We start from the raw sequence: 27807 nt of genomic DNA, 5'->3' as shown, positions 1-27807 counted from the left end.
ATTGTTTCCCTAAAGTAACATTTGTAATCTAGTGCAATAAACAGAGGGCGTGTTGCATTTTTTACAAAATTCCCATTTTAAAGTCACAAAAACTTGCCCAATACAATGATAATGTTACTTAATTAAGAAAGTTAAAATAAAGCGTTACAATCACCTGACTCTCATTATCGTAATACGTCGTGTACATACTTTATATGAAATGAAAAATCTAGCGAGCATGAATGATTTAAAAGAATGGTGTGTCACAAACAAAAACATCGTCATTTGATAGTGACCGTATTTTTAAGATCTGCTCCAAACATATTATCTCCAAAAGTTGACATTTGTTTGTATTATAAGTGATTGCTACAAGTATATCGATCAACCATTAATAGATTTAATACGACTCCAATAATAATATTAATAATAATTAATAATATTGATAATAATAATAATATTAATAACGATAATAATAATTAATAATATCGATAAGAACATTAAAAGTAATATCAACAATAATTTTAGTAACTATATTGATAGTAATATTGGATAGTAATATTATTATTGCACTTTGCTATCATTGCCGTGAAACATTTAGGAAAAATAACTTTTTTATTGTCGGCATTTGGAGACGTAAGTTCGCTATTTATACATAGGTTAATCTTTTAAAAGAACTGCTTAATTAACTTCCCAAAGCACGATGGTGAAATCATAGCGAATAATGCCTCAATTTGCTGCGTTGTTCGTGCGTAAGAATATATCAGTATCAATGAAAAAATAAAAAGTAAAGTAAGACTTTTTCATTTGCCTTTAAAGTTCACCATGACAGGATCTTCCAAAATATTTCAAAAAATCATTTTCATAGTAATTAATTAAGAAATAAAATTGAATTTGAAAATGTGAATTGATATTCCGTTATTGAAGAAAATAATTTATATGTTAATTTCTTCGTTATTAAGAATATCATCGCAATTTAAAGAAAATATTATGGTAATAATTGTGTGATTAAGTTTAATGAATGTATAAATACATTTTTACACTAAACCAATGTTTAAAAAGTTTAATACGTATCTGCGCGACCAGTTAATTTTTTTTTGCGTTTGCGACTGCAACTCCGGCCATCTGGAGACAAACATTATGCTGATTAGATAGAAATAAAAAGAAATCATCTATTGAGAAATATTGTTTTAAATATCATTTCATTGCATTTATATCCGAAACAATATACAGTCAATTGTATTATTTAATATAATATTCCTTTTCCTTCAATATTTCTATAAGATAAATCAGTGATCACAATCACAATCCTACGTATGAGTACATTTAGACATAAAAATTTAATTGACAGAAAAAATGATTATTAAAAAAAATAAAAGTGATTCGTAATAATATTCACATGAAAATTAATAAAGAATGTTACTTGCTGGATGACTGTTTGTCATTAAAAAATAACCCATTGAATTTATTGAGTGGGTGAAAAAGACGTAGGTTTGAGAATACGACTGTGCATCTCTCGTATCAGTGGAACAGTATAAGATACACATTCATCCCATCCCGGTGAACGCCAAGCACTTTCTCGAGTTTCTGTTCTTGACTGAAGGTCCTTGTAACCTTTAAATAGTAGTTAATTGATAATAAATTGTTAAATAATTAACACATTAAACTTTCATACTTACACCAAATATGGTGAACGTTATAAAGCCGTCCTATTTGTGAAAAGAAACCAGCAAAAGGTTCATCATTATTTCTTCTATATGTTATGCCTCTTGCCCAATTATTAGCCCATTCAATCATTGTCCCTGGTTTCAATCTATAGCTACGTATTTCATATATATTTGGACCCTCTCTTTTAACTGCTTCAGGCCAATAGCTGAATGGATATACATATTGCAAATGCCGAGATCGCAAAAAATTGCCACGTTCCCTGAGTAATCGTTGATAAGACTAAAAAGAATATTCCTGTTACTTAAAAGATTCGCTCCCTCTCTTTCTTTCTTTCTTATCGTGGGATGCTGATAGTTGAATAAATGATTCAGTAATTATACCTCGTCTTTGGATAAAACCAATTGAGCTTTATCTACTCGTTCAAAACTTCCATTGTACTGCCAAAGATGAAGAGCTTGATCTAGATCTCCAACTTCAACAGTCCAGGAACCAACTAATTCACATTGTAGCTCATTTTTTTTGGAATGAATCAGATTAACGTGTTCTTGACTGAAGGAAGGCGATGATGAGAACAAATTAGTTAACAAGCGAATTAAGACTTGTACTCACTAATTGGCAAAATATTTGTCGATGGAATCAGGTCGTATGTTGTGTGTGTAAAGAGCATAAATAGCCTTTTTGTCTGATAACATTCGAGAGTGTGGTTGTTTCGTTTGCTCCATAGTTCTGACTCCCAATTTGCTGAGAAATCCTTCGTTGTTCCGACATATTCTTGACGTTGACAGTAACCTGAAAGTAAGACAAAGAAGATTGTTGTACAAAAAGTTCAAAGGAAAATCATTTACAGACCAGTCTGCATATTTAAGATGCTCATTCAATTTTATTTTTTCTTAAGAAATAATTTTGTCGTCTACCGGGCGACTGTAAGGATCGGTAAATTTGTTTTCCCGATCACCGGCACTGTAGCACGAAGTCTTCTTCCTATCACTGAGACTGCCATCCTCTTATTGGAGCTATTATTATTGTAAAAAAACAATCAACCTTTCCCGTCACTCGCCAATCAAAATATTTCGAATGCTCAAATATCAACAGTTCAACATATCCAACATATTTTCCGGTCACCCATCTGTTTAGATATCAGCGCCACTGTACGACACTTTCATGTACTAAATATTAAAGGTTATGTGTTTAAAGTTCAGTCAACTCATATGTTTGTATAAACAAAACGTTTTTAGTTGAGTTTCGTTGATATTTTATAAAATAATGAGTTCAAAAGATAAAGAATCGTCTTCCAAGAAGGTAATGTTTAAATAAAATAATTATTTTTACTTAACAGTTTTTGAAATGTTAATAAAAAATTTCTATTACAGCGATATATCAAAAATAATTCAAATAGTGGATCTGATTCAGACGACAACTATGTTCCTTATGTACCTGTCAAAGAACGTAAAAAACAAAAATTAATGAAATTAGGACGACTAGGACAACTAAAAGAGGAAGGATGTGGATCTGCAGGAAAAAGTAGCAGTGAAAACGAGAGAGATGAAGCTGACGAAGACGAGGGACAAGTGTGGGGTAGAAAATCAAACATTTCACTCTTAGACCAACATACAGAGTTAAAAAAATTAGCTGAGGCTAAAAAAGAAAGTGCATTGGAAAAACAATTGAAAGAAGAAGAAAAAATTCTTGAAAGTGTTGCTGAAAATAAAGCGTTGATGGGAGTAGCAGAGTTAGCGAAAGGTATTCAATATGATGAACCAATAAAAACTTGCTGGCGTCCACCAAGAGCAGTTATAGCACTTGGTGAAGCAAGACATGAAAGAATTAGAAGAAAATTGAGGATTTTAGTAGAAGGTGATAATGTGCCACCACCATTAAGAAGTTTTAAAGAAATGAAATTGCATCGCGGAATACTTCATGGCTTAGAAAAAAAAGGTATTGTTAAACCTACACCTATTCAAGTTCAAGGAATCCCAACTGTTTTATCTGGTCGTGATATGATTGGAATAGCTTTCACTGGCAGTGGTAAAACGCTAGTATTTGTACTTCCACTAATAATGTTTTGTTTGGAGCAAGAAGTTGGAATGCCATTTATTCGCAATGAAGGTCCATATGGTCTAATTATTTGTCCATCTCGAGAATTAGCTAAACAAACGTATGATATTATTCAATATTACACAAACTGTTTGCGAGAACATCATTGTCCAGAAATAAGAAGTTGTCTCGCTATTGGAGGTGTTCCAGTATCTGAATCACTAGATATAATTAGTAAAGGTGTGCATATAATGGTTGCAACTCCAGGAAGACTTATGGATATGTTAGATAAAAAAATGGTGAAATTGAATGCATGTCGTTACCTCTGTATGGATGAAGCTGATCGCATGATTGATATGGGATTTGAAGAAGATGTTCGTACGATATTTTCTTTCTTCCGTGGTCAAAGACAAACTCTTCTATTCTCTGCTACTATGCCGAGAAAAATTCAAAACTTTGCTCGATCAGCTTTAGTTAAACCTGTAACGATTAATGTCGGACGTGCTGGTGCAGCTTCTATGAATGTTATTCAAGAAGTTGAATATGTCAAGCAAGAAGCTAAAATAGTTTATCTATTAGAGTGTTTACAAAAGACTACTCCTCCAGTATTAATTTTTGCTGAGAAAAAACAAGACGTGGATGCTATTCATGAGTATTTGTTACTCAAAGGTGTTGAAGCAGTTGCTATTCATGGTGGTAAAGATCAAGAAGAACGATCTAGGTCTGTTGAAGCTTTTCGTGCCGGTCGGAAAGATGTTTTAGTTGCCACTGATGTTGCATCTAAAGGTTTAGATTTTGCTAATATTCAACATGTTATTAATTATGACATGCCTGATGATGTAGAAAATTATGTTCATCGTATCGGAAGAACAGGACGATCGGGAAAAACTGGAATAGCTACAACATTCATTAATAAATCAAATGATGAATCTGTTTTATTAGATTTGAAACATTTATTAATGGAAGCAAAACAAAGAGTTCCACCATTCTTATTAGAACTTTGCTCCGAAAATGAGAAGTATCTTAACTTGGGAGATGAGCGTGGCTGCAGTTATTGTGGTGGTCTTGGTCATAGAATTACTGAATGTCCTAAATTGGAGGCCATACAAAATAAACAAGCTTCTAATATCGGCCGACGTGATTATTTGGCAAGCAATGCTGCTGACTATTAAAGTCTTTATGTTATTGTTATTGTGGATATGGAAAACTATTTATTTTAAGAAAGACAATTGTCATCAAGTTTTAGTATCTACGTATGTATATATTTAGTATTAAACGAATAGGAATATTGTATATACCATAGACATGAGAAAACGGAGTAAACTATGATAAGATAGTCAATGAATTTTTAAAAACAATATACACAAGTACAATTTTATTGATTGAATCGGATTAAAATAAATTTTTATTCAATATAAATTTGGATAAGTGTGTTAAATTATTTTAAAAATAAGCTTTAATCAACATTAAATTTTCTTCTTAAGTAAATAATGAATGTGCAAGAAAATTAATACAACAATATTTTTTAAGTTTAAAATTATTAGATTTTTTATGTCATTTCACAAACTTGATTTATTTTTTTCGTTCTGTATGTAAATTACCTTATCATGTATTTTTATTTCATTCTTAAAAGTATCAAACAAGCAGAATATGAATTGCTTAAAATCTGAAAAATATTTCATTATTATTCAACTGATTATTTTTAGAATAAAAATTCAAGAAGTAATATTCTTACAGTTTTTAAATTGATCAAACTTAAATTAATCGGTCCACATGTAGACAGTTTACATTCCATCATATTAGTGCTCATAATTATTGCAAATAATTTTTGTATATAGAGTTCTCTGTTGTACCAAGGTTCCCCAAATGCTTCTTTAGTTATTGATACGCTCTAAAAAATATACAAAGATGGTATGGATTTTTTGTTTTATGATTTTTCATTTTCTTTTTTCAGTTACCAATTCTTGCAAGCGATCAACACTAGCACACATAATGTAAACTTCAACAAAAAGTCCCCCAAAGTATGTAGCTACTAAAGACCTTTCAAAATAACTTCCTGACATCTATCAAAAATCATTAGTTACTAAATAAAATGAAACTTAATTAATTAATTAAAGATAATTCATATTAATGAAACGAACAGTTAATAACATGAATCCCATGACACAAAAGTTTAAAGTGGCATTAATGTAAGTTATTGTAGTATTAATAAAAAAAAGTTTTGGGAATTCTTTGGCAATCCTATAAACAATGTACATAAGAATTAGTAAACTACATTTAAAATTACATTCAATATTTAAACTTACTTAACAACAATCCGATGTTGGTTCAAAAGCTGCTTTAATTCCTCCATCAATTCTTCATTTGTTGAATTATGGAATATAGCAGCTAATCTGTATTGAAGATACAAGTATTGGCCTATTAGAAGTGCAATAAAGTGAACGATATAAATATTGATAGCCGCTTTTTTAAAACCATTATATATACAGCCCACAAGCTGAATCATAAAACCAGTAAGAAAAATTTGAATTCCAAAAGATTGCCAGTTGAAAAAGCCAATTGGAAGACGAAAATCATTCATTGTAAAGTTATTTTTATTAAAAACAGCAAAAATTGGCATGAATGCCCAAATGATGATGGAGCTCATTGAAAAAAATGTATACATTTTAAATACTTTTACTATAGGATTGACACTATTAAAAATGAAATCTTTTAAAACATCAGATTGAATATTAAGAATCAAGTTGAAATTTGTAATTAATGAATGATATTTGTGACGATGATATTGAATATGTATTGTCAAAATAATAACTTCAGCTGAAACCATCAGAGTTATAACACTATCATGTACAGTTTTTAATGTAAGAAAAGATATAGCTCCTTGAAACGTTATTACAAAATATGCTACGTGATAAAAGAAAGTTCCAATACTATAAAACTTTTGTAAACTGTTTATCTGATTATCATCAGATTGAACAGGAAAGCAGTTGCCAGACAAATCATTAGTCAAGGCATTGAACTTATTCACGTTAAGGAAATTCATAATGAGAGCTTTTATCGAGTCTACTGAATCACTATTCTGCTGGTAAAACGATTTACTCCTAGTTATTATATTGATCATGTTATTAAGCTATGTCTGCATTCAATATAATTACGGTACTTCATTATTCAGACTGATCAAGGGAAGTAATAGAGAAATGCTGATTGTAAAGAAAATTATATCTTCTCCAATACAATTCTCTACTATATGATTAAATCGATTCAAGAATTTATTGTACAAATGATTTAGTATAATACTTCTCGAAGAATTCTAGTAATTGGTAATAGTATGGAGGAAAGGAAGATATTGTTTAATATTAAATCATTTTACTTTTTAGCAGTTCATTCACCTGTTTATAGTAAAGTTGTTAAAATATGAAGGAAAAATTGTGAAAAATGATACAAAATATTTTTCATTTAATTTCGGAAATCGACTATTCTTTTAAATCTAGCCGATGAATTTTCAGTGACTATTTCTAAAGTATGAAGATGTGAAAAGTAGATAATCAGGAATGGAAAACTATTTTTCAATTTTTAAGGATGTCTGTAATTTTACGAGCATGAGCTACTGATTTATGCCTACTTTTTTCAAATTAGAAAAACTTATTAGTAATGTTAAAAGATTATTTACTTTATTTATGGATTATTTTATTTCAAAATAAAATAATGTATTATTTGTTCATTCGAAATGAAATACATTTCTTAAATCATTATTGATTTTTTTAAATTAACTCTGAAAAATCATTTAATTCTTAACAGAAGTAAACAAATAGAGTATGCATTTTTCAGTATCTGTAAAATAGAAAAATAATTATTTCTTTTTGAAAATTTTCTGATGTTATAAAATTAATATTTACAGTCATAAAAGCTGGTAAAGAAAGATCAATTGAATCACATATAGATAGTCGACACTTCATCATATTTGTCATCGTAAGCATGGTAAAAATTTTTCTGAAATAACGCTTTTGGCAATACCAACTTGTGTGGAAAGCTTTATCAGAAATTGATGAGCTCTATAAAATATTTTTATCAATCATTATTCTTTCGATTTGATTAATTTTCTTTTTTGTTTTTTAAATTACCACTTCTACTAAATGATTGACTCTAAAACAAACAATATAAACTTCTACCAATGACCCACAGCTATATGAAACGACGAGAATTTTTGAGAAATAACTTCCAGGTATCTGTAAAAATAATTATTTTATGAAAATTCTCAAAAAGTCAATATTAATGGCAGATATTTTAAACTTTATTATTATCTATCAGCTAACGTGAATTCGTTTAATACTAACAGTTATCACCATGAAGGCCAAAAAACAAAACTTTAAAGTACAATTGATGTAAGTTACTGCAACATTGATGAATAACAGTTTACTCAATTTATGAGTTACACTAAAAATGATTTAATTTATTAATTGTATTGATAAAAAACAATAATGAAATAGTTTAGTTTAAGAAAAATTAGTTCTAAGTGCTTTCTTATAAATTCGATAAATGAAAAAGTTTTCACGTGCGAAAAGTTCTTTAACTGCTAATTCATTTTGATTAAATTATTTAATTTTCGAATAGAGTTACAAAATCTAAGTAAATATTTTCACTTACCTAACTATAATGCTATATTGATGTAAAAGCTGTTCTAATTCCACTTCAATTGATTTCTCATTCATCAAATCAGAAAATATTACAGATAATTGATACTGCACATACACATATTTTGCTGTTAAAAGTGTAATAAAATATAAAACATAAATATCAATGGCAATCTTTTTCAAAATTGCATATGCACAGGCAATAGCTTCTAGAGCAGTAACAATAACATAAACACTAATTCCACAATTTTTATTTAAAAAAATATCAATTGGAACTTGTAAATCTTCAATTGTAAATATAGTTTTATTAAAAGCTCTCAACATTGGAATGCAAACCCAGATGACAATAGAACCAACAGCTACAATTGTATAATATGTAAATATTCTCATCACAGGATTAACAAAATCAAAAGTAATATCTCGCAAAGTTTTAGATTGGTAGCTTAAAACTGTATTAATATTCGCTATCAACGAACGATATTTATCACGGTGATAATTCATATAGACAGTCAAAATAATCACTTCGGATAAAACAAGTAAATTTATACTACCATCTTGAATACTTTTCAGTGTGGGAAAGGATATCAAACCTTTAATTGATGATACATAGTAGAGAAGAATATAACAAAATGTTCCGATAATATAAGCTCTTTTCAAGTTACTTATCTGTTTATCATCAGACTGAACAGGAAAGCAGTTGCCAGACAAATCATTAGTCAAGGCATTGAACTTATTCACGTTAAGGAAATTCATAATAAGGGCTTTCAGTTACTCTTATAACAGAAAATTACCTCATATCAAGTTGATTCACACCTAGTCATTGTATCGATCATGTTATTAAGCTATGCCTGCATTCAATATAATTACGGTACTTCATTATTCAGACTGATCAAGGGAAGTAATAGAGAAATGATGATTGCAAGGAGAATTATATTGCCTTCAATACACTTCTCCACTGTATAATTAAATCGATTCAAGAATTTATTCTGCAAATAATTTAGTGTAATACTTCTCGAAGAATTCTAACAATTGGTAATGGTACAAAAGAGGGGAAGATATTGCTGAATATTCAATCACTTCACTTTTAAGCAGCTCATTAATCTGTTCATAGTAAAGTAGTTAAGGTATAGAAAAGATTTTTTTTAAAATAACATAAGAAGAAAAATTTTTTATTCAATTTTTGAAAATTGACAGTTTTTTAATTAGGCAAACTTTGTATGAATCTGGACAATGGCTTTTTTTATTCTATCGTGTGAAGCAGACAAGGTAAGTCTTTAGGAATGTATATTATGTAAAAAAGTCAGTTATTTTTTTATAAATTTTTATTGCATTCCCATTAGTAGTAAACCAGCGGAATATGCATTACTCAGAATCTAAAAAATTTATTGGTTAAAAAGATATGTATATTTTTTTATGAGAAAATTTACATGACTTACGGTTTTGAGAGCAGGTAAAGTAAGATCTGTAGGTTTACAAGTAGTCAATCGACATTCCATTCTATTTGTTAACACCATTAATAAAAAAATTTTTTTAAATGATAAATTGTGTTTATACCAAGGTTCATGAAAAGCTTGATCAAAAATTGATGTACTCTATAATAACATATTAATATTTGTTTTACATTTTAGTTATCAAAAATTTTTTAGTAATTTGCCCAATTAGTTACCGATTCTTTGAGCAGATCGATGCTGTCACACATCAAATAAACTTCTGTAATTATTCCTGATGCATAGAATGTTACTAAAAGTCTTTCGAAAAAATCTTTGGAACCCTATGGAATAAAACATCGTTGGATAATTCATTTTATTGTACGGTCAAGAGGACACATATATTTATTAAGGTAAATAAAAACACTTGTATTAATTTTATTCAAAATAATGACTTAAATTGTTCAAGTTTTTCAAGTAAATTTGAACTTATATGTGCTCTCTCGAAAAATAAGAAACAAAATATTTAAAACGAACATGAACAACTTTGTATGCCAAAATAGATAGTTTAATGGTAGAGTTGATATAAGTCGTGGTAACATTGATAGAAAAAAGTTTAGGTAATTCCTTGGATATCCTATAATTTAATAAATTAATTAGATAAGAAGCTATTAGAACCTTAATTAAAATGTTTTTGCTTACTTACTGAATTATAATACTATACTGTTTCAAAACGTGTTTTAATTCTTCATCAAATTTATTATCCACCGAGTTACGTACTACTTGACTCAAATTTTCTTGCACGTACTGATATTCAGCTGTTAAAATTCGAACAAAGTGAATGATATAAAGACTGAGACCAGATTGTTTACAAAAAAGATATATCTGTGAAATAGCTTGAAAAACAAGTCCACATAAAAAAAGACCAATTCCAAATTCATCGTTAAAGAATATTAAATTCACTTCCACTTGATAATCTTTTGTTGTGAAAACATCTTTGTCTCGAATTATAAACAATGGTCGGAATGTCCATATAAATACAACTGTAATAGATGTAAAGTAAAAAATTTTAAATGGTTTCATTGTTGGCTCAAAATTATCTAAAATAAGCTGTTTCAAATTATCAGATGAATGTTTTAGAATAAGGTTCATTTTGAAAATTAACGACCGATATTTATCACGTTGTGTATTCATGTATATTGATACACCAATAAGTTCAAGTGAAACAAGCATGGTGATAATATTATTTTGAGCACTGTTTAATGAACAACTAGTTATGACATTGTTGATCATGGTTAAGAAAAATGATATTTGCATTAATAAAGTTACTGTGATGTATACTTTTTCTAAAATACTTGAATTGGAATCTGAAGTCATAGGAAAACAATTTCCTGAAATATTATTAGCTCGAGCATTGAACTTATTCACGTTATGAAAATACATAATGATAAGTTTTTCTTTTTCTCTGCTTACTTCCTTAAGAGGGACAAAATTAACCTTTTTTCTTAGAATACTTTTCTGCATTTATGCAATTGTTACCTGGTTATTACATCGATCATTGTTTCATCATCCCTCTACATTCAACGTAATTACAGTTTTTTATTATTCATACCGATCAAGAAAACGCGTAGAACAATGGATATCGATTTGAAATTTTCTTTTCCTAGACAGAAAATTAAAGAAAAAAAATCTCTTTATGGAATATAACGAGTGCGTTTATAAAGAGGAACTGAAAACGAGGGGTTTACTGAATATCAAATTATTTTGCATTTCAGTTACTTGCTAGGTCGTTGGAGAAGAAAGATGTAGAAAGTGAAGAATAAGGTATAGGAAATTATTTATTTTTAAAGGATGTCTATAATTTTATGAAAATATATTGCTGATTTTTATTACGTACTACTTTTAATTAAATTTTAAAAACTTATTGATAGTCTAAATAGATTGTTTCTTATACTGACATGTTTTAATTTATTTATAAAATAAAAAAAGGAAAAAATTGCGGAAGATTGAATCATTTTACATTTCAGTGGCTTGAAAGCTCATGAATGAAGTTATTTTATAGTATAAAAATGAAATTTTCTTTTAAATAAGCTATAAAAATTGTGTCCAATAACAGTGTAATTTTTTTTCAGGTAAAGTATTTTTGCTGTAGGGAGCTGTAAAAATTTTTGACTATTAAATAAGAATTTATAACTTCTCATTAGGAAGTTATTGTAACGAGGTCAATTTTAAAAATATTTAATCTCGAGTTAAAAAAGATATTCATCATGAGAATAATTGAACGATATTTATCATGCTGACAGTTCATGTGTAGCATTAGGATGATTATTTCTCCTGACACTAACAAACTTCTGACGGTGTATTGCTCATATTTTATAATAGCGAAGGAAGATAAGCCTCTAAACATTGATGCAAAAAATAATATATGATGAAAAAAGGTTTCTAGATTATATAAATTTTGTAAAACAGTCAATTCATTTTTATTTGGAGCTACAGAAAAGTAAAATTCTTGATAAATTATTGACTGGAGAATTGAACTTTGTATTCACATTATCTCCAACACAAACTTTTTTCTTTGATTTTTTTTTTTTTTTTAAAGAAAACAGAAAATCTCCTTTACAAAGCACATTTAATTTAGTTATTAAATTGTATTACTCTGTATACTTCTGCTTTATTCGATTTGATGGAGAAATGAAAGAATCTACTGCTCTTTTACGTTGTTCATTCCTACAACTGAAATTGTTGTGCTCTATAAAATGCAATATTGTATTAATCCCAGAGCAAATGATCAAATCGATATAGTGATCAACTTGAAAAGTATATTGAAGGAAATCCAATTTTCATTACAATTTCAATCAGCTTTTCACCAAAAGCTCTTTATCAGGTAGATAGAAGTAATATTCAAAAGTTATTTTACTGAATGATCGATAGGAGAAATGAATGTAAATCATTTTAATATTACGATTTTCTTCTTAAATGAATGAAGAGAAACTTCTACTACATGATTCTCAGTATCAATAAATTGGATCCCTGAATTTATAAGCATTCAATGAATCAGTACGTGTGAAACAAGTGATATACTATATTATTGATAACTCAATTGAATTGAGATTGGATCTACTTTTAAATTAACATGGCATTGTTGGGGAGTAAGTAAATTGTAGTTATTAGACATTAAAATTTTTTTACATTGAATGCTAAAAAAGTATTATTAATAGAAAAGTGAGTGAGTAATTTATAAGAGTATTTGTTAAAATAAGTTTAATTATAAAATGAATTAATACTGTCTTATCTTGGAGAATGTAAAGTTCTTAATTGGTTGACTCTTGTTATTTAGCAACAATATTTAACAATTATAAACTTTTCATAAGTTTATCCATTATTTTTCATTTCTATAATGTAAAGATCTTTCTACATTTTCCATTTTTTTAATTACTTCGTTTAACCAATTAAATTATCCTTTTTATTCAAAAGTTCATTTCAATGAGGATTTCCCAGAAAAGAAGTACTTTTTCAACTGTCATAAAAATATTGTGTAGTTTCTACATCTAATTAACAGAGTAATACTTTTATATTTTTCTCTTCGAAATTCATTAAAAAAATTTTAGATTGTTTTTATAATTAGACTTGAAAGCTTATATGTCATTTTTATGTCAAAAGTGAGCTCTTTTATATGTTTGATAATTTTTCATGAATCTATTATATTATTTTATAAAAGATTATATTATTGAATGTAGAGAATACATGCAAAAGAATTCAAAGAAAAATTATTTTAAATAATTGTGTATTCATAGAATTATAAGTCGCTAATTAAAAAATAATATTTTCCATTTTCTGCACATCAAATTTCTGAATTCAAGCACCAACATCTGTTGATATTAGACCTATCCATCATGTTACTACAATTAACAATTGAAACGTACTTCATATGAATATTTCACTTCACCTCTTCATTTAATTTAATATAATTTAATGCCAGCCAAGTATTAAATTCCATTTCTTTATTTCAAAATTCTTTTTTATTTTAAGTGTGTATTCAAATTAGCTATATAATATTAAAATTCCATAATAAAGCATGATAAATATTACATGTCTAACATAATTACAAACAAAATTCAATAACATTAATAACTAGAAGATTTTACCTTTGCAAATGAAATCAAGTACTTTGTTCTAAATAAATCTTTGTCAGTATTTTATCCTCGAGTGCTTGCATCTTCTTCCTTCAACGAGCTGGCAAGTAACTGAAATGTAAAATAATTTAATATTCTGCTTCTCCTCCACTATACAACCCCTCTCCATAAACATGATCGTTATACCCCGCAACAAGAAGTTTGAATTATTTGCAGTGAGAAAGAAAATTTCAAATCGATAGACATACTAAATAAGATAGGAATTTTCTAACAGTATTGTTATAGATATTTCTTCGATTAGTATGAATAATAAAGAACCATTATTACTTTGAATACAGGGGAATTGTTATAAGTTGATTGAGGTAATGACTGGGTAAAAATCAGAAATAGGTTCTAGATGAACAAAGACTTTAATTCTGCTAAAAGAATCAAACAGAAAATAAGGAATATTATTCTATGATGAATTTTTATAACGTGAACAAGTTTAATAACTTGGTTAATACTTTTTCAGGGAATTGTCTCCCTGTGACTACGAATAATCAGGATTATACTATTTCTAAAAATGTATACAGTTATATGACTTCAATTATTTGTCTGATATATTCAATTGGTGTACTTCAAAAACTTTTTTCTGTATCTTCATTCGAACATGGTCAATTCATGTTTTTTGCTGTGATAGATACAATAGAAATTATAGTCTTGTTGGTTTACATGCATCATCATCGTGATAAATATTGTTTGCTAATCGAAAAGTTGAATATAATTTTCAGCTTTCCTTCTAATGTTTTAGAAAAATTAATTTCAAGTAATATTAAACCTGTTATGAAAATTTTTAAAGGATATTACTTGATGTGTTTGTTAACTGCGTTCATTTGGTCATTGATACCATTGATCAGTATTTTAGAAAAAGATGAATTTACGAGTGAAGATTTTTCAGTACCTATTAACTTTTTTTCACTTCTTGATGGCAAAGTAAACGTTACTGTTTTTATTATTGTCATTTTTTTTGAAAGTATAGCTCATATTTATCTTGTTGCTAAAAAAGCTGCAATTAATCTTTACCTTATTCACTTTGTGAAAATTTCAACAGCTAATTATTTATTTATAAGACATCAATTAGCTGAAGTTTTTCATACTTCAAGTGAAACTGAATTGATGGAAAAACTGAAAATAATTTTGGACCAGCAGAGACTTATAATTCAGTAAGCTACTTTATATTTTTTTGTTATAATTTACCATTGTTAGAAATAATTAATTTATTGAATTTTTTTCAGAGTTACTAAAGAATTTCCTACATTATTTTCTCCAAATATTATTGCAACTTATTTGCATTCTACTGTGGAACTGTGTTCAGCTGCCTTTATGATGGTAACAGTAAGTTCGATTTATGTATAAGTGATAAAGAACAATAAAAAATATAACAAATTACTTTTAAGACAATTAGTTTATCATAGTTTTTTTGAAATCAGATCAACATTAAATATTTTTCAGGCTTCAGGGAATATCTTTGAACAATTTCTAATATTATTATATACAAGTGGAGTAGTTATAGAGATTTATCTAGTTTGTTATAGTATTGAACTATTAAAAAGAGCTGTAAGTATTTAAAAAAATCTTTCATTAATATTCAATATGAATAATTATATAATTTTTATAGTGTTTATCAATTGTTGATGAAGCTTTCCATGAACCGTGGTATGACCAGAAACTTTATTTGCAAAAAATGTTTATGATGATTGTTTTTACCAGTCTAATACAGTGTCGATTATCAACATTCAAGACATTCGAGTTGTCACTACCGGTTTTCAAAGTAGTAAGTCAAGTTAATTTTTTTCTTTTAAAGAATAGAATAGTTCTCTAATTAGGTAATAATGTTTTACAGATTTTATCTAATGCCTACTCCGTTTGTTTACTTCTTTTAGAAGTACAGTAAATATTTACGACGAATCAGGTATGTTTGATAATAATGAGAATTAAAGTTGAAAAACTTTTATCAGCTTTATAAATGCTAGTAAAAGTTTTATGATTCCAACATAAAATGTTTCTAATTAACAAGCTGTAAAGTAAGATAATTAGTCTCCGTCGAATTTTTTTTAGAAAGATTTATGAAATAAACTGTAATCAAATAATATCCATCTTATCATGTATTTAATTAATTTTTAGTTCCATTTAGTCTAGAGAAACAATTGAGTTATGCTCGAATGTCCTCTTTAACAGCTCATAAATTTAATATTTGAATCATTTTACATGAAAGAAATAGCACTGCATTCAATTATTGAATTTAAAATTATGAAAATAAAAATTCTCTTTACAAATTTATATTTATCAATTTTAAGAAAAAATATAATAATAACAAAACTTACACAATATAGAGAAAAAACTTTCAATGAAATTAAATTGTTCTTTAAAGCATGAAAACCCCAAGGAAAAAATAACTTGAAATTTCTATTTAGATTTTATTTGAATAAAAACGTATTTTTTAAAGCGGAAGTAATGAATTTCGAATTCAATACATAATATTCACTCATTAGAATAAAATGTTATGAATAAACATTAAAAAATGCTGTTTCAATTTCAGTTGATACTAATTTTTAAAAAAAATATTTATTTTGCGTATCGTAATATCACTGAAAAATATCTCTGATAAATATGTGATTTATGATAAAAGCCTCAATCATAGACATTTATTATTTTTTATCTAACATGTTTCCTTTCTTTTTCCAAGTCGATTCGTGCACGTTGCAAACATCAAATATCATAATGTGACATAAATAATGTAATAATTCAAAATGCTTTTAAATGAATGCACTCAAAAACTTCAATTTACTGTAAATAAACCTATAAAGTCGCTTTTACACCATTTTTACTGCTCTGATAGCAATAACTTAGATAGTAGAATTCGTATCTATTACGAGAATCATCAAATTGTAAAACGTTTTTTTTTTAATTAAGAATACACTTTTTATTATTATATGATATGTCAACAATTGTATTTAATAGAACTCATAAAGAAATAACGTGACATTTTTTTCAAATAACTCAATTTGATTTTTTGGAATATTATATCTACAATATTCAGTTGAAAGTGCTAACTGTAGTAGAATTTCTTGCCTTTCATTTTTCAGTAGATTTATTGGATAAAAATGTGATAGAAATTAGATCAAAAACATGATTTTTCCATTATTAAGAAGAATGTGTTTTGTAAGTTCAAGAAATATAATTTTTAGAACATGAATTATTCAATTGATAGTTTGAGATATGATCAGATGGATTTTCAATGAATTCATTCAATATTGAAATTTTCAATTAATATTTCAAGACCGGATCTGATAACTTTTACTTGATTTTCTGTTTAAATTAAATCTCAATAATGAATAAATATGATGAATGAAATTTTTACTCTTGGTATTAAATTGAAATATTGGTACTTCAATTAACTTAATAGAATACTTGAAACTCGAGTAAGCAAAGAAAGAGAATCTAAACTTATAAAAATGATCTACCATTTCAGAGTATAAAACCAAAATTATGTACCAATTAAAACTAAGACTTTTTATATTACACATCCAATATCTGTTTGTTCAGACAGCAAATATCTTTTTTTTCTTGTTTTTTTTAGAATTATAAGCCATGTAGTATGATATAGGTGAATAAAAACCAAATGCCATATTAATCATGGTTAAATAAATCAACATTTGAGTTGTAATTGCTAGATTTGTTAGTTGAAATAGTGAGATTAATACCTCTTGAGATGAGTAATCGACATTTGATAACTGTTGCTAATGACATCTCAGGGAAAGACTTTTAGCACAAAACCATTTTTCTTGAACAAAACTGCAGGAAATTCTTCATCCGTAAATGCTGTATTCTACGATAAATCACTATTATTAAACCATGTTATATAACGTTTATCTTCTACCATCAGTTACTTGCTAGATCTAATAAAGCTTGGATGCGTGAACATCAAACATGATCTAGGTGTTGACCTAGTACTGTAACGTGACCATTTTGGAGATCTCTATTGACCTCATTAATATTCTAAAAGAGTGAACATTTAATAATAGTCATAACAAAAAATTGATTGCGAAAGTTAAAAATATTAAAATCAATCATTCTTTTTTTCATGTAATGTTTCTCTTTCTAATTAATATTTTTTAATTTTTAAACAATGAAAAGATTGAACTAGATTCTTTTTTAATGAATGAAAAAATAATTAGAGATTTAGAGCATAATTAATTAGATTCTAAGAAAATTTATTTCTCTTATAAACTGCATCGATTAAATCCTAATCATGTCATTTAGCTTTTATGAGATTAGTTGGCTGTCAATTAAAGTTTATTTCCACGAAAAAAATATCCAACTCACTCGTTGGCTTTAGTATATTTATTCTTTGTAATACCTAAATTAATCCTATTATTATTATTACCGGTATTATACACGTAATAATCAGATATGGTTAGCTAACTTTCAACAAAAATCACAGCAATCAAACCACGAATTGTGTCACAATTACTGATAATTATTTTTATCCAAGTATTTCATGTACACTTTTCTTTTCATTCAAACGTCAGATTTAATAATGATGTATTATAAAAATCTTTTTAAAATAAAAATAATCCATCATTTTGTAGAATAATGTTCATATAATACGAATGGAACATTTTAATATTATATAATTTAGAAATTATTAATAATTATGAAAAATATTTTTCCATTATAAAATATAATAGATGAACTTTCTAACTTTTTTTTAATAATATATTTAATCGTGTTAATTGTAGAACTTTGTACATTGACCAATAAAATATACTGAAATAAGAAAAAAAAGAAAAAAACAGAGGAATGAAAGAACAATTTATAGAATTTATAGGATGAAATTCTTGGAAGGATATTAAATAACTTTTTTTTTTTTTTTCATAAATAGGATTTTAGTGATAAAAAAAAAAATTGGAAAGAATCCTAGACAGTTTGTGAGAAAATGTTACAATAATAAAGTATTTTCAAAGACAATAAATCAACTGTTTTTTTTAGATTAAAATTCTATTTTTTGGTTACTGATATCAACCATTCTTTCTTATTATTATTATTATTATCAAGAAAATATTGCATAAACAAAATAAGAAAGGTATAAATAATTTTAAAAAATTCAATTATTTAGATGAAAAATATTGCAGAGGTATTGAATTATTGAAAAGTTATTTATCAAAGCTTTGTTTTTATCTATTCAAAACTCTTTTATCTATAAAAAAATTCATATTAAAATACGTGTTTGATCTCCATTCCCAATAAATGGATGCTCACAATTTTGCGAATAAAAGGAAATCATTTCTCTCTAGACTCCCATATTGATCGCCCTTCATCTCACCCTTACATTTATTATAATGATGCTATTCTATTATTCCTCTTGATAAAGAGAATTTCCAAAAGGAAAATTTTCTGGCGATTTGAAAAGGGAAATTGCACCGTTTTTCTATATTCCTTCAGACTATCATTATGGCTACTTTAGTATTTTATTATTCAAGAGATACAAATTGGCTTTTTCGCAACGAAGTAATGGAAATAGTGTAGCTAGTAAAGAGAAGAAAATAATAAAAAGGAATTCTAAGCTAAGAACAACCGGACTATAAAAAAATACCATCTTATATTATTTATTAATACATACATATTTTATTTATTTATTTATGTACAGAAAAAGAATACAGCCTTTCATTAATATTTTTAATAATCATCATTTATACAAAGCCCGTGAAAAAATACAGCTGACCAATTCTTGTACATGAGAAAATGTGGATCAATAGCATCGAAATTTATCATCTGTTTTTTTCATTTATTGCAATCATACATTTGTTTGAATTTGACATTTTTGTTTTCCTGTTTCATATTGAATCATGGACGAGTTTGACAACAACAAGCAATTCATTATGTGAGTGTCAATACAATTATCTAAATACAATTTTTAGCATGATTTATATTTAATATATAAAGCTTTGCAAATATGTACATTGACCATTCAACAGTAAAAATATGTCATTATCAATAATAGTATCATTAAATACGCTTAATTTTAGTCTTGATTTCATCAGTTTGATAAAACTGTAAGTACAGTTATAGCGAGAGGAACTGTAAGAGTGGACAAATGTAATTGACATGTCCGACAGGATTTGATTGATAAATTAAATGAAACATTTTAATTAGAAAACTACAACTCCAGTGAAGAGACAAAGGAATAATGTCAGGTATGTATAATATGTATATCATCGGCAGTGCATTTGTATCTCGCATTAGCACATATCACAATAAATAACAACGCTTTAAATGAATTTCAACGTCGTTCACGACTGCATATATATATTGATATTAAAATTTCAACTATCTATACTTGTTCCCGTCTGATGCGATCGTGCACGAGGATCGTCAAGACACACTTATGCACGTGCCGGAACTAGGAAGACGACGGATCAATTGCCTCGGAACACGACCACGTTCAAAGAAACAACAAAATATAACAATAATCATATTAATTATAATGATAATGATAATAATCACAGTTATCCGTGTATATACATACAAGTGAGTATTTTTTATTATTGATATTCTCCACCTTCGTTTATATGTTGTAAAATTATCAAAATTATTCTGGCAATAAAATTCTTTATCATCGAGGATAGAAGACAATCGACTGGACGAATAAAAATATAAAATAGGGCTGAACACGAGGCAGTAAGGAATAAAAAATACTCAAGAACGCGAATCATGAAAGACTAGCATCTATATACTTTCTATGATCGGCTTTTTCGTTTAGTTTTTTTATAGTCTAGTGATAATCCTAATAAACGTACCTAGAAGAACTTTCACTATATTTGTTCAATTTATTTCATCATCCATAAACGGATGATCGACATATGTCACGCATCAGAAAATAAAAATTCACTTTCTGATAATAAAACTTCGAGATCTGACGGGACCGTATGGAGATCCGAGTTGGCAGCGTTGGAAGACTCAATAGGTCGACTAGTGGCGTTAACTCCGGATGTTGTCGCCTGGTGATTTTTCCTGAGTTTATCTTTTTTATTGGAAGCTCGGACAAGTACCGCAGTCCTTGGATGAATATTTTTCGCGTTGCGATTATTCGTTGACTGAAGACTTTTGTCTGTCTTCCTGAGCTTAACACTAAACTTAAATGGTGGTTTATAAACAATTTGTAATCTTACGCGATCATTTCGTGGCTCATTACTTCGAGCGATGGCACCACGAGACTTTGCATCTGCTGTTCTTCTAGAATTTATTGGTCGAGTTCTGGCGTTCGACACACCCGCACGAGCTGCATTTGCAGCAGAAGCACTAGCTAAACCGACTGGAGTTGATTTACTTTTTGGAAGAGCTACACTTCTTGGTTCTACTCGGCATTGTGATGCCAATAACCACGATCTAACTTTACTTTTCGGATCTGAATTATCATTTGCAGTGACTTCATTATCCTCATCGGTTTGTGTCATTGAGTAATCAATGACTTCTTTCTTTTTACGTTTTTTTTTCTTCACGTTCTCCTTGGCTGAAGTCTTTTTCGGAGTTTCATCAGCAGTTGAGGGTACCGTTGGATCGGCGATAGCGGGAATTGTAGTTGATTCCAATCTTCTTCGACCTGGTTCTTCAACGACAATAGGAGCCACTCTTTTCTTCTTTTTCTTTTTCTTCTTTACATCTGATGCTTGTTTATTTCTTCTCCTCATCATAGTTGAGATCTGAAAGCAAAAAATCAACATAAAGAAATGAATAAGATGTTTTATATGACGAAACAAGAATATTGCATTCTTGAGAAAGTACTAAAACATTTTAATATTTTACTTTAGTAGTTCTTTCATTGTTAGCAATATTATTGGCTATTGGATCCTTAGGTTTGCTCTGTCGTCGTTTCTCCCTCACTTTTTGATTTAACGGAAGCTTCACCCTCACAGCAGGAGGGTGGACTGTCACTCCTTCCGCACCCTCCGGTGGTAATCTCACTGTTTCTGTCGTTGAGCTGTGGATTATCGTGACCGACTTGAGCTTCGGGTTCGATTTCTTTCCTAAGAACCGGATTGTCGCCACCTAAATTGAAAAATAAAACCGTGTTAAATAACACATAAATATTTTTCTTAAAAACATTTCTTTTACAGCAGTTACAGGAAAATTTTATGTTACTCCAAGGAAATAAAGCCACGAGCAATTCTTTCCTATGAAAATTAAATAACTTACATTTTTTATCTGTACTATCCTTTTGCTTTTTACCACGATGTCTCTGATAGAGACGAAGTAAATAAAAATTTGTAAATTAAATAAACGAAACTTGCTTTTAATTAAACGCTAGTCCAAATAATAATCATGACTCAAAATTAATTAAATAGCTTGTACTGGTACTTACGAGTAATGAAATTGTTGCGAGTATGAGCAAAGCAACTGCATACCAGTGCTCAATAACCCACCGTTTGAAGGTGGCCAGACTTTCATCTGAAAGAAGTAATTTTCTCAAAGTTGCCAAAGGTCCACTCGGATCAACTTCTCTACATTTTTGAAAGACATCACAATATCCATTGTAATCATTGCATGGTGTACCGGGTTTTGAAAACATGTCGGGAATGTCGTAGGGTGGTGAATTCCAATCGAATGAAGATCTAAAAGAAAAAATGCAAATAAAAATAAAAAAATTTATGAAAGAGTGGATTCCTACAATAGAACGTCTGGATACTTACAAACATGGTTGATTTCCGCCTGGAAGCCGACAACAAAGTTCACAGGCTTTTGTTGGGGGATCATTAGGTCCTGGAATACATTGGCAAGATTCTAGGCCGTAAGCTAAGCAAATACTACCGGTGCATTCCTACAAAATCCACAATGCGGTAAAGAACTTGGTTTGCATTAAAGGAGGTATTTTAAAGATAAAATACCAAATACTTACACCCATAAAACATACTAGTTCTCTATTACAAATAGTCTTATTTGGTTTATTAATTGACGGTGGACAATGCGGTGATCTTCCATCACAGAAACTGGCATCACGACAACCGTTGTCTTCCCTACATTTATCCGAGAATTTCAATTTACAATCAGTAGTACAACAAGGACCTTGACTAGGACTGCAAATGGCTCTTGGTGTTAAAGTACAAGGTGTTTCATCAGCAGGAGGATAACGACGTTGAGGGAAGCAACAAGAATCACGACAATCTTCTTCCCAACCACAATCACACTCCTCTCCTTCCTCGACCACACCATTTCCACAAAGAGAAGCCTGTGGTTCTGTAGGATGGGAATATGTCGATAATGCAATCAATAATCAATGGTGTTTTATTGTTTTTTTACTTATTTAATACTCACCAGTAAAACAGCCCTTAGGTGAACGTGCTTTTGTATTCAATACAGGATTAATGGCGTTTAAGCTACATGGACTAAAACGATTGTTATTTCGTTTATCACCACTAGTGGCCCGAGCAAACATGATAAAATTTCCGTCTTCTCCACCTGGTGTGCATTGTTCCGGATCGTGCTAGAAGTTACAATAGCAAGTTTCATCAGTTTGTAATTTAATTTCTATCGGTCGTTTTACATGAGTAGTCTTGTTAATTGGTTCACTTACTGGTGAGCCAAAATTATGGCCAATTTCGTGTGCTAAAGTAACATGAGACACAGCTGGTGGAACGTGCTTGCCGTAATTTAACAAAGTTACGATTCCGGTATTTAAGGATTTCATGCTTCCTCGATAATGCTGGAAAAATTATTCATAACTTATTATTAAGTATGTATAGAATTTTATATAAGCATAATATTAATCTAAATTCATGTAAACAAAGTATACTAGAACATTGTGAAGAAAAATTGACCAAGAAAATCAGATTACTGAAACGATTCTGTCATGTGAAAACTTCATTACAAAAGCCACACAAGCGTAACATGTTTATACACGTTAAAAAAATCTTTTAACGTGTTATTAATTGTTTTATTTTTAATATGCTTAGTTGCTCAGTTTGCAACTCAATAATTGACCTGTCTAGACGCCTTGGTAATATCATTTTGAGAGTATAAACGCTTGGCTTGTCATAATTTAAAGCCTGAAACAAACGTTGATGGAATTGTCGAAGGCTTGGTCTTTCCATAACGACTTCTCGATCAATATTTAATATCCTGTATTCCCTTTTCTGACGCTTGGATTTTGTCAGAGCCTATTTTCAGGTGGGTGTACATATAGATAAAAGCGTGCGCACCTTACTACTTCTCAACAAATAAATTTGCATTTAGGCAAAGTGGTCAGCCTCAAACGGCTATTATAAAGTGTCACAACTTCTAAATTGCTTTGATAAAACGTTGGTTGTCTTTCCTTCCTTACCCCATTCTTTTCGCAAACACCTCCGGCATTTTTTAAATCTCCCGTCCATGCTAAACCAAGTGTTCCCATCTCAAAGTCCCGGTAGGTGAACATGTAGGCCAAACAAAAAGCATCATAATCTTCCTCTAAAATGAAAATTAAAATAAAATGAAAATTTCAGGATCAAAAATTCCATCAAATCCCGCTGGCAATGAAAGTTATTTTATCATTACCTGAAAAAAGCTCGAGAAATTTTTCAACACCGTAACTATTTGGAAATCGATAATGCGGATCTTTTACTGCATTTGCATTATGTACTTTGACTCGCTTTATCATAAAACTAATGTTGTCTGGTCTTCCATCTTGATTAAAGTCAGTACGCTTGTAAATAGAATTTACTCTCTGTACGTGTCTTGTCATTACTTCTATGCAAGCCTCCTCAGTCTTATATCTTGCGAAGAATTGATGATCTGCTTGAAGATAGAGCATACATGTCGTCTTTCGAGGATCTACAGTTGCTCGTTTGTGCAGGTGTCTCGTTATTCGATCTCTGTTGTTTCTAACAAAAAAAATATCTCAGTTAACGATGTCACCGTAATTTTAAAAACTACAAACAATACACATAAAATACTCTTCAAACTTTACCCGTCCACAAGTTGAGTATTTAATCCTCCTCTACTGACATGTCTTCTATTAATCTCTCTCAAATAATATCCGCCATGATCACGGATTTCATGGTCTTGCAATTGCTCGAAAAACGGTTCAAATGATTCATTGACTTTCCTACAGTAAGATGAACAGTTAAATTATTCATCAATGTTACGATGAAAAATCAATGACTCATTCAAATTACGAATGTTTTACCTATAGATTGAATTTTGCAGATTCTTCTCATGTAGTTGTTTGCTGGGACATCGTTGAGGTTGAGGAGGACTCACAACATCTGAAGCACGATACGCTATGGTATGATAGGTAGGTGATGTATTTTCCTTCTCTTCAGGATCTCCTTCTCGCGCCAAATACCGACTCGTAGGTTCAAAGTAATATTCTTCAAAAGCCATGGACACTGAACCGTCGAAAAGACCATCTTCTGTGACAATACCTTCTACTATAGCGTCATCGTCTTCTACACCAAACAAGAAACCATATAAGTAAGTGAGAAAGTACGTGGTATATTCATTTATCTTACTGAGGAAACAGAAGATCTAAGAGACTAAAAGCGATTTCGCCGAAAGAAAATGAATGGATCTGAAAGTTAGAGATATGGTGTAGGTGTAAGGAAAGGGTGGAAAGGAGAATAAACGGCTTCCAAAAGAGGCGGTTTCTCTTACTAGTCATCACTAGAGGACACATTTTTCGTTTCAACGATTTATGAAGACGACGATACTTACCAGCAATTGTGCCGACGTACGAGTGTGAAGTGTCAAATGCAATTGGTCCATTTGTCCCTTCAAAAACTGCATCTTGAGCAAAAACATTCGTATCTCTGACAAGCCGCATCGTCCATTCTCTATAAATAAATTATGTTATATAAATCGATATTTAATTTAATATTACAAGGACGTTAGGAAGCCGTAAAATGTCACAAACTGATGTGTTCGTAAAAGAACACGTTGACGTAACAAATTTAATCAACGACCTATGGCGTATTTTATTATCACCTGTCGAGAGCCTGAAGACGTAGAACAAGTGGTTGAGACTTGACTTCTGATGTATCTCGACGTACACGATTTCTGTGTTCTCGCAAAACAGATGTGTCATACCAAACTGGTTCGTAATATCCTAGATAAGAACGTTTTATAATACCTGTAAAAATATTAACGACTTTAATAACGTTATTCAGACGGTATAAAATAATAAAATACTCAAAATGGAAACGCATGGTCTCACCTGCATGTGGTGGAACAGGATGTAAAGGGGAAGCGTCTACCAGTACGAGCCAAAGGATTACTAGGGCCCACGGACATGTCGTTCTCATCACGACTAGTCCCCGGGGCCCGTGTAACTCCTCCAGGAGCGTATCACGCATGGCTCCTGGTTCAGGTCCTACTAACGCTATCTTCCTATCAGCTTAGCTATCATCCTCCTGCCCACATTATCTATCAGTTGCATTCCTATTGACAAAGAAATAAATTTTAAAATGTTTACTTTGAGTTATCTTTGAACTCTACACGCTTCTGTTTCTTGAAGCATCAGTTTACTCTGTGTAACGGGACTGTTGAGTCAACCTTCACTGGTAGAAAATTGAGCAGGCAAAGGAACAAAAAATGATAATAAACAACTACGTTATTATGATTGACTCCATGGGGACGACGGTGTCGTATTTAAATTAGGTAGATTTGTTTGTTCGATTTTCACATAAAACCTAGTCTCGTGACTACATAACAACGTTACATCTTCAGCGATTATTTAATTGATAAGCACGCGCTGTGCATTGGAGAGAAGCATAATTATGTACCGCGTGCTCTGCGCTTAACAATCCTAACATCATGGTATGAAATCAGCATTGATTGCATAAATGAACTTTCAGCTATAGAGAATTATTTAAATAACTTTTCGCTGATGAGCAAAACTGATGTAGGTCGAGGATGAATTGAGGCCACAAAAAGTCGCATGGCAGTGATTGATAATTATTCCAGTAAAATCTAGTACTAAGGAACAACAACAAAACTCTATAATATCCGTCATTTAAGTTGTATTATCATAATATCTACTTTCAATGGTCCGAGATGAATCACCAATCTCTAAAGGTAGATCTGGCATCGCTGTCGCGTAACTGGCATTCTCCTGGGGAGTATAAGCAGGTACAGGAGACAAGATGAGTGGTTTGAAAGGCGTACCAGGTTTTTAGAGAATAAAAAAAAAAACACCAACATACATATATTACTAACTACAAAAAATTAATACACCTACACACCTGTTTGAGGGCTCCGAGGCGTTTGATCCTAAGTTCAACAACTAGATGATTGTCTAGCGGTTTTTTTGTCAGTGTTTAGCAGCTGCATGGATTTTTGGAGTATCTCCAAAACGTTCACCTTGATGATTATTCTGACACTATGTAACTGTTGTACAATATTTAAACTGTATAAACAAAAACAACAATGAAAAACTAAAAAAATAAAATGAAGCAACAGAACGACACGCTCAAGTACGCGTTTCGCGTAGCACTGCTGCTCTGGTCGGTGGACGGTGAACGAGGACTCCGAGGACAACGACTCCCTCCTTCGCCAACGTACTCGCTTTCGACCAAATCTACTCCTCACTCCTTTCTCTCACACACATGCTCGTATTCTCGTCTACTTTATCAGGCATACTGTCTCTCTCATATCACTAGGTTATCTTCGTTTAACCGCCGCGACGTTCGATCCGTCTCGACACAACTTTACCCCATTTCTTCCACCCTTCAGGTAGTGTGTGTTGGTAAATATACGCCTTCTAGCCCGGAAAATATAGAGAATCCGTTTTGCGCCGTGTCATATTTTGGCGCCTGCGTATTCTTTCGGCGCGATCACATTTCTCTGCGCGAAAAATTATTTTTTTTCGCATTGCGCATATTTTTTTGTAATTTTATTGTTAATAACCTAGAAATCTATTAAAGTAAT

At 30.0% G+C, this 27807-nt stretch overlaps 7 protein-coding genes across 10 annotated transcripts; 2 read left to right on the top strand and 5 right to left on the bottom strand.

The window, feature by feature from the left end:
• Positions 1–1149: 1149 nt before the first annotated feature.
• Nipsnap (protein nipsnap) lies at positions 1150–2787 on the bottom strand. The gene is made up of 5 exons (XM_035083972.1): positions 2559–2787; positions 2254–2433; positions 2025–2193; positions 1656–1923; positions 1150–1590 (listed from the first exon to the last, which is right to left on the bottom strand). Exons 1-5 carry the CDS (start codon positions 2642–2644, stop codon positions 1442–1444), a joined length of 852 nt encoding a protein of 283 aa, XP_034939863.1. The 5' UTR covers positions 2645–2787; the 3' UTR covers positions 1150–1441.
• Positions 2788–2827: 40 nt separating this feature from the next.
• abs (ATP-dependent RNA helicase abstrakt) lies at positions 2828–5768 on the top strand. Of its 2 annotated transcripts, XR_004690363.1 has the most exons (3): positions 2828–2943; positions 3015–4931; positions 5633–5768. XR_004690363.1 is itself a non-coding variant. In XM_035083953.1 (2 exons), exons 1-2 carry the CDS (start codon positions 2908–2910, stop codon positions 4848–4850), a joined length of 1872 nt encoding a protein of 623 aa, XP_034939844.1. In that variant the 5' UTR covers positions 2828–2907; the 3' UTR covers positions 4851–5097. The 2 variants fall into 2 exon arrangements, 1 of the variants encoding a protein (XP_034939844.1); XM_035083953.1 differs by lacking the exon at positions 5633–5768 and having other exon boundaries at positions 3015–5097.
• LOC118067301 (uncharacterized) lies at positions 5381–7033 on the bottom strand. Its single transcript, XM_035083958.1, has 4 exons — positions 5985–7033; positions 5820–5919; positions 5637–5741; positions 5381–5569 (listed from the first exon to the last, which is right to left on the bottom strand). The coding sequence occupies exons 1-4, from the start codon at positions 6797–6799 to the stop codon at positions 5381–5383; spliced, it is 1209 nt and encodes a 402-aa protein (XP_034939849.1). The 5' UTR covers positions 6800–7033.
• A 361-nt stretch (positions 7034–7394) lies between these two features.
• On the bottom strand, positions 7395–9062 carry LOC118067300 (putative odorant receptor 92a). Its single transcript, XM_035083957.1, has 5 exons — positions 8323–9062; positions 8013–8112; positions 7800–7904; positions 7575–7730; positions 7395–7509 (listed from the first exon to the last, which is right to left on the bottom strand). Exons 1-5 carry the CDS (start codon positions 9060–9062, stop codon positions 7459–7461), a joined length of 1152 nt encoding a protein of 383 aa, XP_034939848.1. The 3' UTR covers positions 7395–7458.
• A 508-nt stretch (positions 9063–9570) lies between these two features.
• On the bottom strand, positions 9571–11179 carry LOC118067299 (uncharacterized). Its single transcript, XM_035083956.1, has 6 exons — positions 11092–11179; positions 10443–10779; positions 10274–10373; positions 9976–10080; positions 9746–9901; positions 9571–9682 (listed from the first exon to the last, which is right to left on the bottom strand). Exons 1-6 carry the CDS (start codon positions 11177–11179, stop codon positions 9632–9634), a joined length of 837 nt encoding a protein of 278 aa, XP_034939847.1. The 3' UTR covers positions 9571–9631.
• A 3149-nt stretch (positions 11180–14328) lies between these two features.
• On the top strand, positions 14329–15820 carry LOC118067298 (odorant receptor 67c-like). The gene is made up of 6 exons (XM_035083955.1): positions 14329–14440; positions 14708–15071; positions 15144–15243; positions 15361–15465; positions 15527–15682; positions 15752–15820. Exons 1-6 carry the CDS (start codon positions 14329–14331, stop codon positions 15800–15802), a joined length of 888 nt encoding a protein of 295 aa, XP_034939846.1. The 3' UTR covers positions 15803–15820.
• Positions 15821–19513: 3693 nt separating this feature from the next.
• On the bottom strand, positions 19514–27647 carry LOC118067286 (disintegrin and metalloproteinase domain-containing protein 10-like). 3 transcript variants are annotated; one of them, XM_035083939.1, is made up of 16 exons: positions 27123–27647; positions 26096–26319; positions 25867–26011; positions 25597–25715; positions 25070–25331; positions 24851–24988; positions 24439–24764; positions 24227–24351; positions 23480–23608; positions 23221–23389; positions 22805–23142; positions 22599–22726; positions 22271–22520; positions 22105–22147; positions 21715–21957; positions 21470–21611 (listed from the first exon to the last, which is right to left on the bottom strand). In XM_035083939.1, the coding sequence occupies exons 2-15, from the start codon at positions 26232–26234 to the stop codon at positions 21761–21763; spliced, it is 2508 nt and encodes an 835-aa protein (XP_034939830.1). In that variant the 5' UTR covers positions 26235–26319; positions 27123–27647; the 3' UTR covers positions 21470–21611; positions 21715–21760. The 3 variants fall into 3 exon arrangements, with proteins under 3 accessions (XP_034939829.1, XP_034939828.1, XP_034939830.1); XM_035083938.1 differs by lacking the exon at positions 22105–22147 and having other exon boundaries at positions 19514–21611; positions 24439–24755; positions 27123–27646; XM_035083937.1 differs by lacking the exon at positions 22105–22147 and having other exon boundaries at positions 19514–21611; positions 27123–27645.
• Positions 27648–27807: the final 160 nt, after the last annotated feature.

The sequence above is a fragment of the Chelonus insularis genome, unplaced genomic scaffold (genome assembly GCF_013357705.1).
Source record: "Chelonus insularis isolate UGA/USDA-ARS -01 unplaced genomic scaffold, ASM1335770v1 contig_377_pilon, whole genome shotgun sequence".
Taxonomy (NCBI): domain Eukaryota; kingdom Metazoa; phylum Arthropoda; class Insecta; order Hymenoptera; family Braconidae; genus Chelonus; species Chelonus insularis.
The sequence above is the reverse complement of the archived record's forward strand: the minus strand, read 5'-3'. Positions and strand labels throughout refer to the sequence as shown.

Bases quoted from the DNA above. Each gene is read 5' to 3' on its own strand.
- LOC118067301 (XM_035083958.1), bottom strand. From the start codon at position 6,799: ATGATCAATATAATAACTAGGAGTAAATCGTTTTACCAGCAGAATAGT. The intron at 5,920-5,984 runs GTAAGTTTAAAT...CATTGTTTATAG, and splicing joins CAACATCGGATTGTTGTTAA to GATTGCCAAAGAATTCCCAA. The intron at 5,570-5,636 runs GTAACTGAAAAA...TATATTTTTTAG, and splicing joins TTGATCGCTTGCAAGAATTG to AGCGTATCAATAACTAAAGA.
- LOC118067298 (XM_035083955.1), top strand. From the start codon at position 14,329: ATGAATTTTTATAACGTGAACAAGTTTAATAACTTGGTTAATACTTTT. The intron at 14,441-14,707 runs GTTATATGACTT...AAATTTTTAAAG, and splicing joins TATTTCTAAAAATGTATACA to GATATTACTTGATGTGTTTG. The intron at 15,466-15,526 runs GTAAGTATTTAA...TAATTTTTATAG, and splicing joins TTGAACTATTAAAAAGAGCT to TGTTTATCAATTGTTGATGA.
- LOC118067299 (XM_035083956.1), bottom strand. From the start codon at position 11,179: ATGTATTTTCATAACGTGAATAAGTTCAATGCTCGAGCTAATAATATT. The intron at 10,374-10,442 runs GTAAGTAAGCAA...ATTAAATTATAG, and splicing joins CAGTATAGTATTATAATTCA to GATATCCAAGGAATTACCTA. The intron at 9,902-9,975 runs GTAACTAATTGG...ATGTTATTATAG, and splicing joins TCGATCTGCTCAAAGAATCG to AGTACATCAATTTTTGATCA.
- Nipsnap (XM_035083972.1), bottom strand. From the start codon at position 2,644: ATGGCAGTCTCAGTGATAGGAAGAAGACTTCGTGCTACAGTGCCGGTG. The intron at 2,434-2,558 runs GTAGACGACAAA...TCTTACTTTCAG, and splicing joins CCGATCCTTACAGTCGCCCG to GTTACTGTCAACGTCAAGAA. The intron at 1,591-1,655 runs GTAAGTATGAAA...TACTATTTAAAG, and splicing joins TAACGTTCACCATATTTGGT to GTTACAAGGACCTTCAGTCA.
- LOC118067300 (XM_035083957.1), bottom strand. From the start codon at position 9,062: ATGAATTTCCTTAACGTGAATAAGTTCAATGCCTTGACTAATGATTTG. The intron at 7,905-8,012 runs GTTAGTATTAAA...TTATTTTTACAG, and splicing joins TGGCCTTCATGGTGATAACT to ATACCTGGAAGTTATTTCTC. The intron at 7,510-7,574 runs GTAAATATTAAT...TCTATTTTACAG, and splicing joins CTTTACCAGCTTTTATGACT to ATACTGAAAAATGCATACTC.
- LOC118067286 (XM_035083937.1), bottom strand. From the start codon at position 26,234: ATGCGTGATACGCTCCTGGAGGAGTTACACGGGCCCCGGGGACTAGTC. The intron at 23,609-24,226 runs GTAAGGAAGGAA...TAATTTTTCCAG, and splicing joins GTGTTTGCGAAAAGAATGGG to CATTATCGAGGAAGCATGAA. The intron at 21,612-21,714 runs GTAAAATATTAA...TTTTGCTTTCAG, and splicing joins ACAATGAAAGAACTACTAAA to ATCTCAACTATGATGAGGAG.
- abs (XM_035083953.1), top strand. From the start codon at position 2,908: ATGAGTTCAAAAGATAAAGAATCGTCTTCCAAGAAG. The intron at 2,944-3,014 runs GTAATGTTTAAA...TTTCTATTACAG, and splicing joins AAGAATCGTCTTCCAAGAAG to CGATATATCAAAAATAATTC.